This window comes from Pongo abelii, chromosome 6, assembly GCF_028885655.2.
Source record: "Pongo abelii isolate AG06213 chromosome 6, NHGRI_mPonAbe1-v2.0_pri, whole genome shotgun sequence".
In the NCBI taxonomy this organism is placed as follows: domain Eukaryota; kingdom Metazoa; phylum Chordata; class Mammalia; order Primates; family Hominidae; genus Pongo; species Pongo abelii.
In genome coordinates, this window is record NC_071991.2 from 50,247,794 (window position 1) to 50,265,373 (window position 17,580).

Genomic DNA, 17,580 nt, shown 5'->3' on the forward strand with positions numbered 1-17,580 from the left:
TTCCTGACTTTTTCATGATTGCCATTCTAACTGGTGTGAGATGGTATCTCATTGTGGTTTCGATTGCATTTCTCTTATGGCCAGTGATGATGAGCATTTTTTCATGTGTCTTTTGGCTGCATAAATGTCTTCTTTTGAGAAGTGTCTGTTCATATCCTTTTCCCACTTTTTGATAGGGTTGTTTGTTTTTTTCTTGTAAATTTGTTTGAGTTCATTGTAGATTCTGGATATTAGCCCTTTGTCAGATGAGTAGGTTGCGAAAATTTTCTCCCATTTTGTAGGTTGCCTGTTCACTCTGATGGTAGTTTCTTTTGCTGTGCAGAAGCTCTTTAGTTTAATTAGATCCCATTTGTCAATTTTGGCTTTTGTTGCCATTGCTTTTGGTGTTTTAGACATGAAGTCCTTGCCCATGCCTATGTCCTGAATGGTAATGCCTAGGTTTTCTTCTAGGGTTTTTATGGTTTTAAGTCTAACGTTTAAGTCTTTAATCCATCTTGAATTAATTTTTGTATAAGGTGTAAGGAAGGGATCCAGTTTCAGCTTTCTCCATATGGCTAGCCAGTTTTCCCAGCACCATTTATTAAATAGGGAATCTTTCCCCATTTCTTGTTTTTCTCAGGTTTGTCAAAGATCAGATAGTTGTAGATATGCTGCATTATTTCTGAGGGCTCTGTTCTGTTCCATTGATCTATATCTCTGTTTTGGTACCAGTACCATGCTGTTTTGGTTACTGTAGCCTTGTAGTATAGTTTGAAGTCAGGTAGCGTGATGCCTCCAGCTTTGTTCTTTTGGCTTAGGAATGACTTGGTGATGCGGGCTCTTTTTTTGTTCCATATGAACTTTAAAGTAGTTTTTTCCAATTCTGTGAAGAAAGTCATTGGTAGCTTGTTGGGGATGGCATTGAATCTGTAAATTACCTTGGGCAGTATGGCCATTTTCATGATATTGATTCTTCCTACCCATGAGCATAGAATGTTCTTCCATTTGTTTGTATCCTCTTTTATTTCATTGAGCAGTGGTTTGTAGTTCTCCTTGAAGAGGTCCTTCACGTCCCTTGTAAGTTGGATTCCTAAGTATTTTATTCTCTTTGAAGCAATTGTGAATGGGATGATTTGGCTCTCTGTCTGTTATTAGTGTATAAGAATGCTTGTGATTTTTGTACATTGATTTTGTATCCTGAGACTTTGCTGAAGTTGCTTATCAGCTTAAGGAGATTTTGGGCTGAGACAATGGGGTTTTCTAAATATACAATCATGTCGTCTGCAAACAGGGACAGTTTGACTTCCTCGTTTCCTAATTGAATACCCTTTATTTCCTTCTCCTGCCTAAGTGCCCTGGCCAGAACTTCCAACACCATGTTGAATAGGAGTGGTGAGAGAGGGCATCCCTGTCTTGCACCAGTTTTCAAAGGGAATGCTTCCAGTTTTTGCCCATTCATTATGATATTGGCTGTGGGTTTGTCATAGATAGCTCTTATTATTTTGAGATACGTCCCATCAATACCTAATTTATTGAGAGTTTTTGCATGAAGCATTGTTGAATTTTGTCAAAGGCCTTTTCTGCATCTATTGAGATAATCATGTGGTTTTTGTCTTTGGTTCTGTTTATATGCTGGATTACATTTATTGATGTGTATATTGAACCAGCCTTACATCCCAGGGATGAAGCCCACTTGATCATGGTGGATAAGCTTTTTGATGTGCTGCTGGATTCGGTTTGCCAGTATTTTATTGAGGATTTTTGCATCAATGTTCATCAAGGAGATTGGTCTAAAATTCTTTTTTTTTGTTGTGTCTCTGCCAGGCTTTGGTATCAGGATGATGCTGGCCTCATCAAATGAGTTAGAGAGGATTCCCTCTTTTTCTGTTGATTGGAATAGTTTCAGAAGGAATGGTACCAGTTCCTCCTTGTAACTCTGGTAGAATTCGGCTGTGAATCCATCTGGTCCTGGATTTTTTTGGTTGGTAAGCTATTGATTATTGCCACAATTTCAGATCCTGTTATTGGTCTATTCATAGATTCAACTTCTTCCTGGTTTAGTCTTGGGAGAGTGTATGTGTCAAGGAATTTATCCATTTCTTCTGTGAACTTCTATGATAAAGATGTTGTAGAAACCCAAATAAGGAACATGTAAGAGAACCTGGGGAGGGACTGGTCATTGTTGGTCAACAGGTATAGCCTAGAGAGACTGTTATGCGAGCTGAGTCTGAAACAATGAGTAGAAGTAGCCAAGCTGAGAAGTAGGGTGCCTGGCAACAGCGTAAGTGAAGGCAGAGAGTGAGAACCGCAGGTTAGTGAGGACAGATAGTGGCCATTCAGGCACTTTTGAGGTAGTAACAGCAGAGAAAAGTTTACAATGAGAAGCTGGAGCTCGGTTTGGAAGCCAATTATTTCAATAATGGGACAGGGTCCAGGGCCTGTGTCGTTGTCCTGAGTTAGAAGAATGTGCTGCCAAGAGGAGAAATTCTTGTCCATCTGCTATCTTCCTCAGTTGTCTTCACCTGAATTGCCTTTGCCTTACCTCTCAACACCATCATTACAAGTGACGGAATGTAATACTAGCACTTTTAGATTGGGACTGTACAGGAAAGCGATTCAGTAGACTCTGGATTACTGCCTGACATTGATTTCTCAGTTTAGTCTCCAGGATATGTTGAATAACTGCATTAGTCATTTCTACTCTGACCGGAAAGACATAGTCATTGGTTTAGAGTTTTTATCATGGGTACCATGGGCCGTAGATCATGCTTTATTAACAATGTTAATCTCCCACATCCTAAACGTTCTCATTTCGATCAGGGCTTGGCATGTGGGACTGCATTTGCATTACTTTCGAATTCAGTTTTCTGGTTACTGGTGAATCCTTGAATTTCACCAGAAACAGAAATGCCAATGTTCTGCAATCATTTTAATGTGAATCTCTTCTTGCAATTTGTTCTTGGATCACAAGAGGACTTCCAAATTAACCACTAATAGCATGTATTGAAAGCTTTGAAACAATTAAATTCTGGGATTCCATCTGAATTCCCATAATATAGCAAACCACAGATGTTAGAAATCATTTGGAAACCCACTGGGCTTCAAGTCTATGTAGTAATTAATATTTGCTGAATAAACGAATGAAATGTCAGCTATATAACAAGAACGAGATTAACATTTAAATTGCTATTTAAGCTCTAGACTCTTGAAATATGGAAAACTAACATTTGAGCAAATTAAGTCCAAATCTCTACAATGTCGTAGGAACCAAAGTAATTACTATATAATAAAAATACCCAGAATGTATTATTCCTGATGATCCACATAATTAAAATAATAAACCTTCAGGAAGGAGGTACTAATAAAAAGGGAAAGTGTCTGAGAAACTTTCCCCTGGGGGCCCACTTTGGCTTGGACCTGATATTTAAAAATCCATGCGGGAGGCTCAAAATCAAGTAGCCAAAAGAAACCAGGAGGAGCGAACACATGGATGAGCAGAAGCAGATGTAAGGACCAGGGAATAGAGTTGAACATCCTGGGAGATGAGAACAGTAGGGGAGGGGGCATGAGAGAGGCTCAGCAGAAGGATTCCTGCTACAGAGTCTGGAATTGCTACTCTTGCAAGCTTTGTTTTCTGTGCAGCTAAGTTGGGTGGTTGGGTAGCAAAATGTAAAAGGCTAATGAGTTGGTGTGCAGTCAATTCATACAGCCAGTCATCTGCCTTGGTTTTCATTAGCTGTCTTGTTCCCTTGCCTGCATTTCTGGATCCCTTAATGTGCTCTCTGGGTCATGCAAGCCTTGCTTGCTTGGGTTCATTTCTGGGCTTCTGCAGAGTAAATAGATTCTTCCTATTTACTCTCATGGAAATACAATGCACACAATTTATTTGAGAGGTGGCATGGTGTATCTTACATGGTTATTTTGTTGTTTAGAATAATAAATGTAATACGTGCTCACTCTAGAAGATATAGTAAGGTTTTACACAAAGATAAAATAAAAATCATCTGCAAAGTAACTTTCAGAGGGAATTTCTTACTTTTCCATCTTGGTATTTGTTTCTTCTATATTTTATGAGTATATATAAAACTTGAAATATATTATATTTATTGTGCTTTTAAAAACCTTTAACATTGCACAAAGAGAAATGGTTATTATAGTTGCATAATATTCCTTAATATTCGATTCTATGGTTATATCACAATTTTGTTATTCCATTGTTAGAAACTTACTTTTTAATAAAACAACTTAATGCAGCCTTTGTTTCTGTCTTTGAATGTTTCTTTAGTATACTTATGGTATAATCCTACAAGTAGAATTACTAAGCAATGTCTGAATACATCATTTAAGTTTGCTGTATATTACCAAATTGTTCTCCAGAAAAATTGGGTTAAGTTGTTCTGATTTACTCTCCCACAAAGTTTTACAGAACTGTTCTGTGCTTTATATATTATTTTCCTTTCATCTTTATTTGATATATCTCATATTATGATGAATTATTGAGTTTGTATTGTTCAGACCACTAATAAACAATATTTTTTCACACATTCTTTTAACTCTGTATTTAATCTAAAATTGTTTTTATTTCCCATGCCCATTTTTCTATTAGAAATATTATTTATTTTCCCTCAAGGGCTCTTTATGTATTAAGGACTTTAACCATGTTATATTTTTATATGATTAATGTATATACTATTAGCTATAATATTATATATTTATTTTTATTGCAAATAATTTTCTTAGTTTGTTGTTTCCCTTTAAATTTTTGTTTTTAGGCTTGAGTAATGCTTGCTAATCCTAAAATTAGTGTCATCATTATATAATTTTTCTGGCTATTTTGTGAAAATTTAGTTCCGCAATCTAGCTGAGATTTACCTTACAACTTTATATAAGAACTATTACTCACCCACGACTTTTGTTGCAAAAATATTAGTTCCTTTTTTACTAATTATGGTAGTTTCTTTGTAACATTAAGTTCATATATGTGCCAGGACTTTATTTTCAGGGCAAACTATTTGTTATTATTGATCCATCTGTCAATCATTTTGCTAGTTCTGTAATGTTTTGCTTACTGTGGATATACATTTATTAATAACTAATAGGGAAACATCTTTCTTCCCCATAGTTGTTTGTGTTCAAATTTCTGAGCTTTTCTCACCTATTTTTAAAATGAAAATTTCAAATTATTTAATCAATTTAAAACAATCACATTGAAGTTTTGATTAAAATTGTTTCAAACATTATATGCTAATTTGGGAAGAATTGACATCTTCACTAAATTTAATCTTCCTATCTTGAAGCACTGCATGTCCTTCCACGTGTTCTATGTATTTCAGTAATGCTTCGCCTAGAGAATTAATGCTATCTTAAATTCGAATAGCGCTTTCCAGTTTATAAAACACTCTCATTTTTTCACGATCCTCTCAACAGCTGAGCAGAAGTTCCAACTTGGATATTTAGAGACTGCAGTTCTTGTTCTTGTTCTACCATCTACCAGCTATGTAACCTTGAGAAGGTCACTTTACCTCTCTGGGCCTCATCTGCTCAAAGAGCTAGTTCTGTTAGGTTATCTGATAGGTTCTTTCGGGAAAGCACATAATGTAGCAGAGTGTTTTCTGAAGTGTGTGCCAGTGATCATTATTAGAGGTAATATTGTAATGCTCTGTGGTCAAATAGATTTGGAAAATGCATGTTAAAGAATTAAACAAGTTTCTTTTCTTTCTTTCTTTTTCTTTTTATTATTATTTTTTTGAAACAGAGTCTCGCTCTGTCGCCCAGGCTGGAGTGCAGTGGTGCGTTCTTGGCTCACTGCAACCTCCGCCTCCCTGGTTCAAGCAATTCTCCTGCCTCAGCCTCCTGAGTAGCTGGGACTACAGGCACCTGCCACCACGCCCGGCTAATTTTTGTATTTTTAGTAGAGATGGGGTTTTATCATGTTGGCCAGGCTGGTCTCAAACTCCTGACCTCAAATGATCCACCCGCCTTGATCTCCCAAAGTGCTGGGATTACAGGCGTGAGCCACCATAAACAAGTTTATTTACCATAAGACTTCTCAGAGAGTTAAATAGGTGAAGGCATCCTCTAAGTATATAATGATGTATAATATGTGGTGCTTCCCAAGATCTTTATTCCACATCCCCCTGACAACTGCTTAAGAACTCTCATAATTAGAGTTCTGTGGAACAACCTTTGGGAAGTTCTGATATGGTGGAAAGAGCATGCACGTTATCTGGGTTATAATTTTAACCCATATCTGGGTTAAAATTTTGGATTATTAACTATTATGTGAACTTATCTTCTCAGAGCCTCACTTTTCTTTTCTCTAAATCAAAGAGGATAATGCCTGTCTCAGAGCTTTAGTAGTTGCATTAGACATTACTGAGCACCAAGATTCCCTGCCTTTCCCAGCAGGAGGATTACATTTCTCTGCTCCACTGACATCAGACGTGACCATGAACTTACTTTGGCCAATGAATAGTGAGTGGAAGTCATGTGTTTTATTTCTGGGCAGAAGCTTATGAGAGCCAGGGCAAAGTTCGTTACTTTGTATCTGTCTAGCTCTTGCTCTTCTGACTTCAGTATTATGGAAGCCTGTGTTGACATGGGGCTTCCATCAGCTGGTTCCCTGAGAGATTACAATACACAGAGTCCCCACCTGTGATGGACATGGGACATGAGTAGGAAACAAACATTAAAATATTATGATTTTAACCCACTGAGAATATCCAGTTATTTGTTTCCTCAGCATAAGCTAGCTTAACCTGATTAATGAATGAAATAATCAATAGAAAAGACTGAGTGGCTTGATAGAATTGCATTCATTACATTATTCTAAGTTTTATTTTAGGCTGATAGTTTCTGTGTTCTTGAATACCCTTTGCATTTTAATCTTAACCTAGACCAAAAATCCTGAAAAGGGATTAAATACATTGGAAAGGGAATAAATGTATTCTTAGCCAAAAGAATATCTTCTATCTGCATGGGTTGTTCTGTGTTGCCAAGGGTTAGAGTCTACAATAATAGGTGAAAGATTAGAAACCTGCATTTGAGCACTCACAATATTCCCTTTCATTTTTTATTAAATTATGACTTGTGAATAATGCTCCTTGTGTGAATACCTTCGTTCAATATCTGTATGTGAATGGAATTCTGAGTGCTGTGGGGATATCTTGGGTCTAATTCAGAGGCCTTGGCGAATCGTGGCTGTAGCCCAGCAAAAGTGTTTTGGCTTCTTTAAGGAACTCCAAGAATCCTTTAGACTCTGTCCAGAGGGCATGAGGAGTAGGAGTTTATTTTACATTAACATTAACCCCCCTAACATGCGTTAGGGGGGTTATAAGAAGAGACACTTGAGGAATGGAACTCAGAACTCTTTTACTCGGAATGGTTTTTTTGCTAATACTTGGAATCAGTTTATTGAAGAAAGAAGTTCTGATGAGATAAAAGAGGGTTGGTGAGAAAGGGGGAGAAAGAAATGGTTTTTTAAAACTGAGCATGCAAAGTCCAAGCTGAATGCCCTGGTAAGGATGAGGGCAAGCAGATAAGGCTGGGAAAAGAGAGGCTTGTGAGAGGGCAACGAATCTTCATGAGGGTTCTTGTGAGTCTTGTCAAAGTTATGATTGCATCTTATTCCTTTCCAACCACCTACTCCTGTCTTTAGAAGGAGGAAAGAGTCCCAGGAAGTTTCTTTTTTATTTATCTTTAGCAGTGCATGACTAGCCTGGGTGAGTGGAGAGTCTTTGAGGATGGAGTGTCTGGAAAGGTGGAGAATCTGAGTAAATGGACAGGCGGGGAAAGTGTAAATGGCCAGGAGGGTGAAGAAGCTGGATGAATGGAGAGTCTGGGAGACTGGCCTTTGATGGGGAAGAGCATCAGTCCTCCCCTACCTCCCACCTTCTCTGGGCTTGGAGAGGATTGTCACAGATTAGTAAGCAGAACTCCTCCATGACTACCCCGCTTTCTCCTGTCTCTCAAAACTCTTCCTCCCACATGAGAACTGGCTCCATTCCTACTTCACCATCCAGGCAGGAATGGTGGCTATTGTTCTGCACCCAGGGCAGAAATGCCTGGGGCTAGAGCAGCCCTGTGGTGTGCTGAGGGTCCCACAGCATAAAACTGGCTGCCAGATCCAGAGCCCATGGCTCCAGCTCACATTTTGCTTGGATGTTTTAAGCTGTCGGGAAAGGATGTGATTCCTTATGCTTTTTGGAGGAGAATAAAAAAATCTTCTTATTGAGCCATCATGAAAAAATGAGCAAATGTTTTGGGTAGTTTTTTGAGCTGATGTTTTCAGAATGGTTTTAGTATTTTTTCATAAAATTACATAAGTGAATGGCATTGTTATTATCCGGAATGTAGAGAATCATGTGAAAAATGTAAGGCCCTTTTCTTTGAGCGGGGGAGAAACTTTTACTTTCTTGGTTACTCAAAACCATACAATCTAGTCCGAATCAGTCTTTGTAAGAATCTGTTCAATCTCTTTGTAATGTAGATAATAACAGGACAAAAACCATGGGCAGAGCCAGCCTCTGTACCCTCCAAATGTGTAATAATGCAATGTCTGCTTGACTCTCTGGGGGCCACATTTTAAGATCTTGGCTTCAATACTGTCAATGTCATATTACACTTAGTATTTATATCAATTAGGAAAGTATTCAGCTTAGCAGTGGCTTAAACAAATATTTAACTTTTTTTTTCGTATAATAAGAAATCTGAAGATATGTTGCTGCTGAACTCAATTTGCTAAGATTCCCTTGGCTTTTTTTTCCTGTGGTCACAAAATGACTGCTGCAGCTCCATGCGTTGTGTCTGAATTCGAGTCGGGGGGACATCAGAATGCCAGTAATATCTTTCCACTTTTATCAGAAAAGGAAAAACCTTTATTAGAAATCTCAGAGACTTCCAATTAAGCTTCCCAAACTGTGCTACCTTTAACTGTAAGGGAGACTAGGAGAGTGAGTACTTAGCTGGGAAAGTGAGAAGGAGGTTGAAACTAAGTATTGTTTCAACCAGATGGTATCCTGGGTTACAGAAACCTGTTCTCTTTCCCTTTCCCTTTTCCAGGCTCTTGTAGTGCCTCTACTCACCAATCCTACTGATTTTTCCCAAAATCCGATAGCATCATCATTATTCCTCATCAGTACTAAATAATATAGAACATGGCTTACTGTGATGTCACGAATCCCAAATTATGACACCTATAAATTCAAGCCAAATGGTTGGTGAATAAGGATTAAGACTTTATCTACCCAAATTCATTCACATGAACTTATTGAGATATTAGCAGTAAACTTGTTTTACAGATTATTTCTTGATATACTCTTTCATTCAACAAAATATTTATTGACCTTTTATCTGCTATGTGTCAGTCACTGTACTAGGAATAGTAGGATCTAAAGGTGTCCCTAAATAACTGACATCTAGTCTGTGTGTGTGTGTGGGCATGTGTGTCTGTCACTGTGTATTTGTATGTGTCCATGTGTATGTGCTCATGGCTTGTGTGTATGCATGTGTGTGTGTATATGTAGGTCAACATGCATGTCAAGAGGAGAACCATGTTGCACAGAGATTCTAAGTGCTTTAGGAGCAGAAGGGTAGTGATGTGATGATGCTGGACTACTGAATTATTCTGAAGCCTTCCCAGAAGAGAAGGCAATTAAGGTTAGCATGGTATCAGAAGAAAAAGGTGTGAGAAAGGCATTTCCAGAAAAGGTAAACAGGACCCTGTATCCTCAGACTATGGTAAGACAGTCAATACAACATGGTCCAGGATGTGAAGAGAGGAGTAGAGAAGGTGATTGGGTCAGAATGTGAAAGGCCAGTAGGCCAGGCCCAAGGATTTGGGTTTTATCTGCCAGAAGGTAAGGATCAAATCTTTAAAGCCATGCATTATACCCTCGACCCTGGGGGCATTTCTCTTGCCCATCGAGGTAACTAATTCTTGCCAAAGGAACTCAGTCAAAGTCATGTGTCATTTCAGGCCAAAGCCAACCAGAGAAAGTTTACCATCTCCCCTGGAAGCCACTTGTTCTAGAAGGTATAGCTAAAAGTTGAACTGTTTGCTACTGTGATATGAGGGAACAATAAACCTCTGGTGTGTTAAACCATGGAGATTTAGGGTTTGTTTTTTACTGTTGGAGAGCTTAACCTATCCAGACCAAAATCAGCTCAGAATTCTCTTTCTTTTCTTTCTTATTTTATTTTTACCTTATCTTAACTTTTAGGAAGTTTACACCTTTAACTTCTCTCAGACTTTAGTTTCATATCTGCTCAAAGAAAAAGAGTGCTATTTTAAATCCCCCTAGAGCTGATGGGAGGTTCAAAGGTGATATTGTGAAATCATATTGCAAACTGTAAAGTGCTGACAAGAGTAATAGATCTATCATTTTTAGGCAGCCATCAATATTGCCTAAGTGGGAAAACAAGAACCTTGATTATTCCTTACAACTTCCTCATGACCTTGGGTGATTTTGCCATCTGTGGCCTGGAAAATCTTTGTATCAGAGAAGAAGCCATTTCTTTCTTTCTCCAGATAGGGCATAATTTGCTCTTTCTGCAAATAGCCTTTCATGTAGTGGGCCATTAAGTTTGCTTAGATAATAGCTAGACATAATATCAGAATGACAAAGTAAGAAATGGAAATTTTCCCTCTATATCTATATCTTACTCTACATTTTCATGGTCTCATTTTTTTTTAAAAGAAAAGAAACAGCTTAATTCACAACCATTGCTTGAGGACCACCTGCATTTCAAAGCTGTCCTGAAGTGCTTCCACCTGCAGTGGTCTCTCTCAGCATCTTCCGAAACTTCTTCCTTACAGCTAATGCTGCCTCCTCAACTCTCAGTAGTTGTCTTGAGAAAAGAGTGGAATGACGAATTCCTGGGACTCTAATTATGAATAATGAACACTACTGGGGGCCGCTCACTGTTCTTTAAGGCTATACAAGCATTCTCTCACTTAACTATTCACAACAACTCTCTACAGGACATGCAATTATTAGCTTTGTTTGTTGCATGAGGAAACTCAGACACCGGTGGAAGTGCCCAAAGTCGCTCTGCTAGATGGTGTGGCACTGGGATTTGACCCCAGAAGTCTGGCTGTAAAGCCTGCTCTCTGAGCCACACTGACTCATTGAAATGATGGAGAAAGCTCAAAAGCCTGAGTTTACTTGGGGGACTGAGAGGTCCAGAGAGAAGCTCAGTTTACTTAAGAAAAATAGGGTTAGATTTCTTATCTACCTGAGTGCATGGCTTGAAACATTCTTACTTCATCAACAGGAAATTATTTCAAGGATGGCAGAACGACATTGTGAAGCATGAATGGATGCACTTCTTTCCACTTCTTTGATGCACTGTCCACCATCCCAGGCAGCCCTACTGTCCTCAGAGTGCACTCTTTACTCTATCAATGCAGACAGAGAGAAACAAGTCAGCACTGGGCTTTCAAAATACCTCCTTGAGGATATCTTAAACAGCTGGAAGAGAAATGGGTTTTTCTGTTGCAAGAGGGTGTGACTTTTGAGCATTCAGAACAGAGAGCCTGGAATAATAAATTCGGAGGAACACTGTGTCATCAATTTCCCCATGACAGGGGGGTCGCTGAGGGCGATGGAAGGGTTTGATGGCACAGCAGTGGTGTCAGATGCCAGGGAGATGTGAGGCAACTGAGACAATGACAAGAGGGTATTGGATTGCCCCCCTCCAAGGGTTAGCAGGAAAAAGGGGAGGAAGAGAGAACATTTGCTACATTTGGGGAGCACAGGATTGGAAGGTCGCTGAGGTCCACTTACAGTTTAGGGACCAGGGAAGGACAATCTCCCAGATTTTCCCATCTATCATGAGGTGGAAGTTGTATAGTGTAGGTGGCTATGTGGGATGAGAGAGGGCCAGAGATGCTCCATTTTGTTTTCTGCAGCCCAAAGTTGGTAGCAGTCAAACTTTCTATTCCTAGGAAGGAGGCAGAAATTATAGCTGGGATTGAGAGACAGGGATTCAAGCACCCTGTACCAGGAGAGAATGTGGCCAAGGGACATTACCCCAGAAAGCAGTGTGGGCCTGACACAGGTCGGATGGGAACCCAGGTGAAAGTCCAGAATGAGGATGACCACATCTGAGGGACAGACAGGTCTTGTTTCAGCTGATGCCAACTTGCTCAGATCCCTCCCTAGATCAGACTGTCTTCACCTTCCATTCCCTACCCCCACTGTCCCCCCCCGACACACACACATACACACACACACACACGCAGAGAAATGCACTACCGACACACACACGTACACACACACACACACACACACACACACAGAGAGAGAGAGAGAAATGCACTACAGAAGCACTGCCCCTGGAGTTAGATGGCTTCCCGAAGCCAGAAAATGTGAAAAGTCTTCTTGGGCTGAAAAGCTCTGCAATGACTAGGTTTATTCTGAATTAGCTAAGATTATGCTTCCTGCCATCAGATGTATTAGTAATGCAAAGAGAAATTTAGCTGAGGAAGATTTCCTTTTCAAATACTAGCGTCTATAATTTGGAAATTGCGTGCCATCCTCAGCCTTTCTCATTTACGTGAAGTGAAATTGGACACACTGCACGGTAGAGTTTACCCAGGGTCAGGGATTGGAAAGCAGAGCACTAGGTCTGGGTAGCAGAACTGGCAGGAAGGAATAATATATTTAATAATGATTTAACCAAGCAAAACTAGTAGTAATTCCCTTAGGAGCAGCCACAGTACTCAACTGTAGAAACTCAAATTGAACATACTGAGCGAGACTAATTAGAAAAGAATAAAAAATGCATGATGTAAATGCAAGACCGCTTGTTACAAATTGCAGGAGATACATTTGGGGGATGGAACATGAGGGATTCTGGATTCCAGGAAGGACATCACTGACACTGTCCTGGGGCCAGGGCAGGAAGGGAGAACAGCAAGCCCTGGAAAGGTGTGAGCCGTTGAGATGACAGTCACAGGTGAAAATGCCAGTACTTGATAGGTAGAAGAAGGTCTTAGAAATGAGTTGTCAACTGAAATGTAGTGACAACAAGCATGGTCTACTTAAGCTTCTTAATTTGAGCTCCCTTGCAAAAGCATAGTGTGAGATAATTGGGACATGCGTTGAGTTGAAATTTGCTCTTGTTATATTAATGGAGGAAGAGTGTGTTAAGAAAATTAACAGTAAGGCAGTGTGGCAGGGAGGGTGTACAAACAAAGGGAACAAACTGTGTCAAATCACCCTCAAGCACTTAGAAGCAGCCATTTACATATAAACAATAGTTAGACTAATTGTGTATCACTTGTAACTATCCACCGAAGGAGGTGCAATAAAAGATTGTTGTTAGGTGATATTTAGCAGTCTTAGTTCTTGTTTCTGCGCTCACCTATGAGTAATAAAACTAAGTTTCATTTATATTATTTTATAATTTAGGTAATTCACTAATCAAGACAGGTCTGCCTCCCAGTTACTTCTAATTAGGTTTCTCATTAAGTGTCAGAGATTCAGGAAACATTGCTGGTGAATTCACCAGCAAAATTAAGGGCTTTCTGTGTGAAGAGTTTTGTATTTGTTTTGCATTTGGACAGCCTTATATTCAGATACCTCATTTATTTTCTGATGAGCTGTTCCCATTTCCCCTTGAAAACTTCTGGTAGATTCTTGAAACGCATATAATTCCTTAATGCCAAGACCTAGGTCTTGAAGAGGTGAGCTGGATGTGATCTTAAAAGTACACAAAACTGGAAACTGTGAAGGGAGCCAGGGTCTGAGCTGAGAATCTTGAACCCAAGACCATGTAGGGTTAGTTACACAAGGCCCATGGTAGAAGATGGGATGGGTGAACCCACCCCAGACCTCCCTGCTCATTTCCAAGAGCCTCACATGCTTAGGAAGGTAGAGTAGGTTAGAGTGGTGAGAGCAGAAGCCAGAATTCAAGGGTGGAGGTGGGAGGAAAGAACAGACTCTAAGCCTGTGAAGGAAGTGCCAGTAAGATCTAGACGGGGTGCTTTGTCTCCTCCCGAAAGAGCTTTGGGGTTCAGAGGATAAGAACTAGAATGTGAGATGGGAAACGAAGTCAGGAGCCTAGGTAAGTGGACTGAGCAAGACAGCTGAGACTAGGTAAGACTGCCATGCAATAGAGACGGATTCCCCAGGGCTGGACCAGGTAGTTGGTACCAGCTCATGGTGCCTCAGCTAATTCCATACCCCACCCACTGGAATCTAGACCCGACTTTGTTCTCACTGGCTTAGAAATGGATTAAGGACAAGCTGAACATGCTTGCAGAAAGGGACCTGGGTGAGTATAGAGACCAGACAGGGTAGGGGCTGATGGGTGGAAACTTGGTTAATGAGAGCCCCCACCCACCTCTGTCACAGGGAATACACGCTTTCTGTTGCTTATTTGACAAAATGTTGGTAATTGGAAGAAAAACCACATCACAATTTGTTTATGCAGTCAATGTTTATTGAGTATGACTAACATAGTGGTAGGTCCTGAGAGAAAATATGAAACAAATGTAAGGCATTCATTTTACTCAAGGAGCTTGAGGACTGTAACACATTCAGCCAACGCATATGGAAATAGCAGTTTAAGACAGAGCTGCATTAAGTGGCAAGAAGAGAGGTACAGTCCGTGATACTAATGAAGCTCAGGGAGGGATGAGTCAAGGAGGGCTTCATGGAGGAAGCAACCCAAGCTGAGCTTTATAGACTGGGTAAAATTGAGATAAACAGTTGAAGATGGAAGGCGGGTCTGGATGGAAAGATATACCATGGATTGTGAGAATTAAATGAGATACTTCACAGAAGTCACTTGCTAAGTGAGTCTTGCTATGACTCTTGGCACCAAGAATGCCCAAAGTCAATGAGATGTATGGTTGTTGCTGTTATTTCTGTGACTTTTACTGCTGCTGCTATTTTTATTTTCATGCTATTTTTTTTACTGCTTTTGATGAAGGCAATGGGGATTAAAGGGATACATCTGGGAGACAGTAAAGGGGGCATGGTTTCAAATTTCTTTTCTAGAAGTATGTCAGATAAAATGAATTGCAGTGAACAAGGGCTTGCATCAGAACTATTTCTGTATCAACAATGCATTAAAATTGCTTGTGCTCAAAGGGGATCATAGAAAAAAAAGTTACACTGAGAAATGTAAGCTAAGTTCTCACAAATACCACCACTAATCACTGTGTAACTAAAAATCACAGGGTTTTAGTCAATACATGTATCTCTCAAATAATGAATCTGAGCATTCTAAGCTCCTGACCAGACACAATTCCTGTCTTTCTGCTTTTCTCCTTGTGCAGTGGTCCAGCCGTTTTGCTGCAAATATATCGACAGGAATCAGCTAGAGATGCTGTGATTCTCTTTAGTGTCTGGCGATGATGTCGCTAGTCTAGAGAGGACAAACACTCATAGAGAGCAAGGTGGGATTTGTTTCTTCACATATTCCAAATATCCCTGTAGGTGCTGTATTCAAAAAATGGCAAATGAGATTTCAGCTGAGATTGATTCTTGCCTGAGTCTCAGAATAACCACCTTATTGCTGATTTTATCCCCTTTGCAATGGAGGGCCTGTCTTCATTCTGCTTGCTGTCATGTTCTAAGAATATCAAAGAGGCTACACAGACAGCAATACTGAGTGGAGTCCTGTGCTTCCTGGGTGCACAAAGCCTGCCAAGACAGACTTTCTGGGTCTGCAGGCTGATTTCATGAAGGGGATTATTCAGTCAACATTAAGTGGTAACAAACTCTAATTTTACTTTCTAAGCTACATCATGGAGCTGTGCAGCTGGGCTGTGTATGTGCACATGCATTAGGAGGTGATTCCGAGGAACAGGGTTTCACTGAAGCCAGTGGAGGAGTGGTTTGCTCAGGTTCTGCTTTGCTGCAGGATCATTAGGACCCTGGAAGTTTAAGTCTGACTCCTGGGACAGCACCCTGCTGAAAGTTTTATTCTGAATATTTGCAAAAGAAGTGAACTTCCAGTAGGGAGGTGGACGTTACAGTAATGTTACCTCATTGTGTAAAAACCAAATCATTTCAAGAACATACAGAGGATTAACAACAACGACAACAACAACAAAACCCAACAAAGTAACAACTAGAATCTTTTTGAAGTATTTTTTTCTTCAGTGGAAAGGACCAGTTTGAGACCTGTGAATTATTGCAATGACTAAACATATCGTTAGACAGGGTGTGAAATAACCTGACTACCAGCATTCTGAGGCAAGAAGCAGGAAACTATTGTTTTCCCAAATGTGTGGTTCATTTCTGTCCACAAGATCTTGTTGCAGAATAAGAAACAATAGAGTATTAGCTTAATGAAGATCCTTCCTCAGTGTGGCCCTTAGATACTTTGAAGGTGAAACTCACCAAACTCTCTGTCTTTCATTTGTTCTAGGAGGTAATTTGTTGCAAATGGTGGCATCATCAACTACCCTCAAATAAATATATTTCTCACTGATGTTTAATGAAAAGGATCATCAAAGAAAGTGTCGTCCTTCCTGCCTTATTCAATGTTGTTTCTCATCATATCAGTCACTGTCCTGGGGATTGTGAGCTTTCCGCATCTCTGGTGTTCCTAGGAAAAAACTCATAGCTCTAACCCCTACTAGAAACAGACATTTCAAGTACTGCTATAGGATTAATTAAAAGTGCTTTCACCTAAGGAAAGGGGGAAAGTAAAAATCATTCACTCATAAATGTTACTCATTATTCACACATTTCCAGCAGCATCAGAAAGAAAAACGCCACCCGTATTCCTAAGAAACTACAATCTAGGTCTCTGCACACTAAAGCTTGTTGCTTTAGCACTTCAGACTTTTAAAAATCCTTTTTAGTAAAGAAAATAAACAACACTCATTCACAATACTGGCTATGATACTTCAATTGACACTCTTAAGTTCCAGCAGTCTCATTGTTATAAGTCAGTGTTCAGAATCGCAGGCAAGAAACTTACCTTAAAGGAGTAGTAGAAGGAGCCCCATTCCTTTCCTTCCACCACTTCAGTAAAAGTCACTGTTTCAGTGCAAGCCACTGGGGAAGAATCCAGCGTCTGCCCGGTCCCACTGGAATCGAAGCTGCCCTCTGTGAAGTTGGCTGGCATGGCTCAGGCGGGGTTGAGCCTCACTGTCCCTGCTCCTGCAGCTGAGTGAGGGAGTCCAGCTTGCCTCCTGAGAGCTGGGCAGCAGCTGCAGCTCTGCTGAACAGAAGCACAGAGCCCTCCCTGAGCCCACCTCACTGAAGAGCTCTGCCTGATGACAGGGAGGATCTACGTGCTGCTCTCTCCTTGGCAATTACCACCAGATAGCCAGTGCAGCACAACCCTCATCACCCCACAGTCCCACCCAGGGCCAGGGTCCCACCCCAAGAGCAAGGTGGAACTCCCCATAGCCATCGACATGGCTTCCTGGATGGGACCCCTGTTCTGTTATGCTTTTCCTTACTTCCACAGTGGACCCCCACTTCTGCTCCAGCTTCAACAATACAGGAATTTGGACTAATCAGTAGGTGCATGAATTCGGGTCATGTTTCCACTTCTGAAATCAAATTATAATTATGCATTTGTTTCAGCTGAGGTTGCTTTCTGACTTAAAGCCTCACCTTGCCATCTACT

At 40.3% G+C, this 17,580-nt stretch overlaps 1 protein-coding gene and 1 long non-coding RNA gene across 6 annotated transcripts in view; one reads left to right on the plus strand and one right to left on the minus strand.

Moving 5' to 3' along the window:
• The window catches only part of NPSR1 (neuropeptide S receptor 1), a 233,521-nt gene extending 216,256 nt beyond the window's left edge, over positions 1 to 17,265 (minus strand). For 4 of the 5 annotated variants that reach the window (XM_024249779.2, XM_024249778.2, XM_024249781.2 and 1 more), the window contains exon 1: positions 16,924 to 17,265. In XM_024249779.2, coding sequence (XP_024105547.2) covers positions 16,924 to 17,070 — 147 coding nt within the window. In that variant the 5' untranslated portion in view covers positions 17,071 to 17,265. The remainder of the gene's footprint in view (positions 1 to 16,923) is intronic. The other variant, XM_024249780.2, reaches the window with a different exon arrangement.
• The window catches only part of LOC112134320 (uncharacterized), a 427,542-nt gene that overhangs the window by 95,953 nt on the left and 314,009 nt on the right, over positions 1 to 17,580 (plus strand). The window lies entirely within an intron of this gene.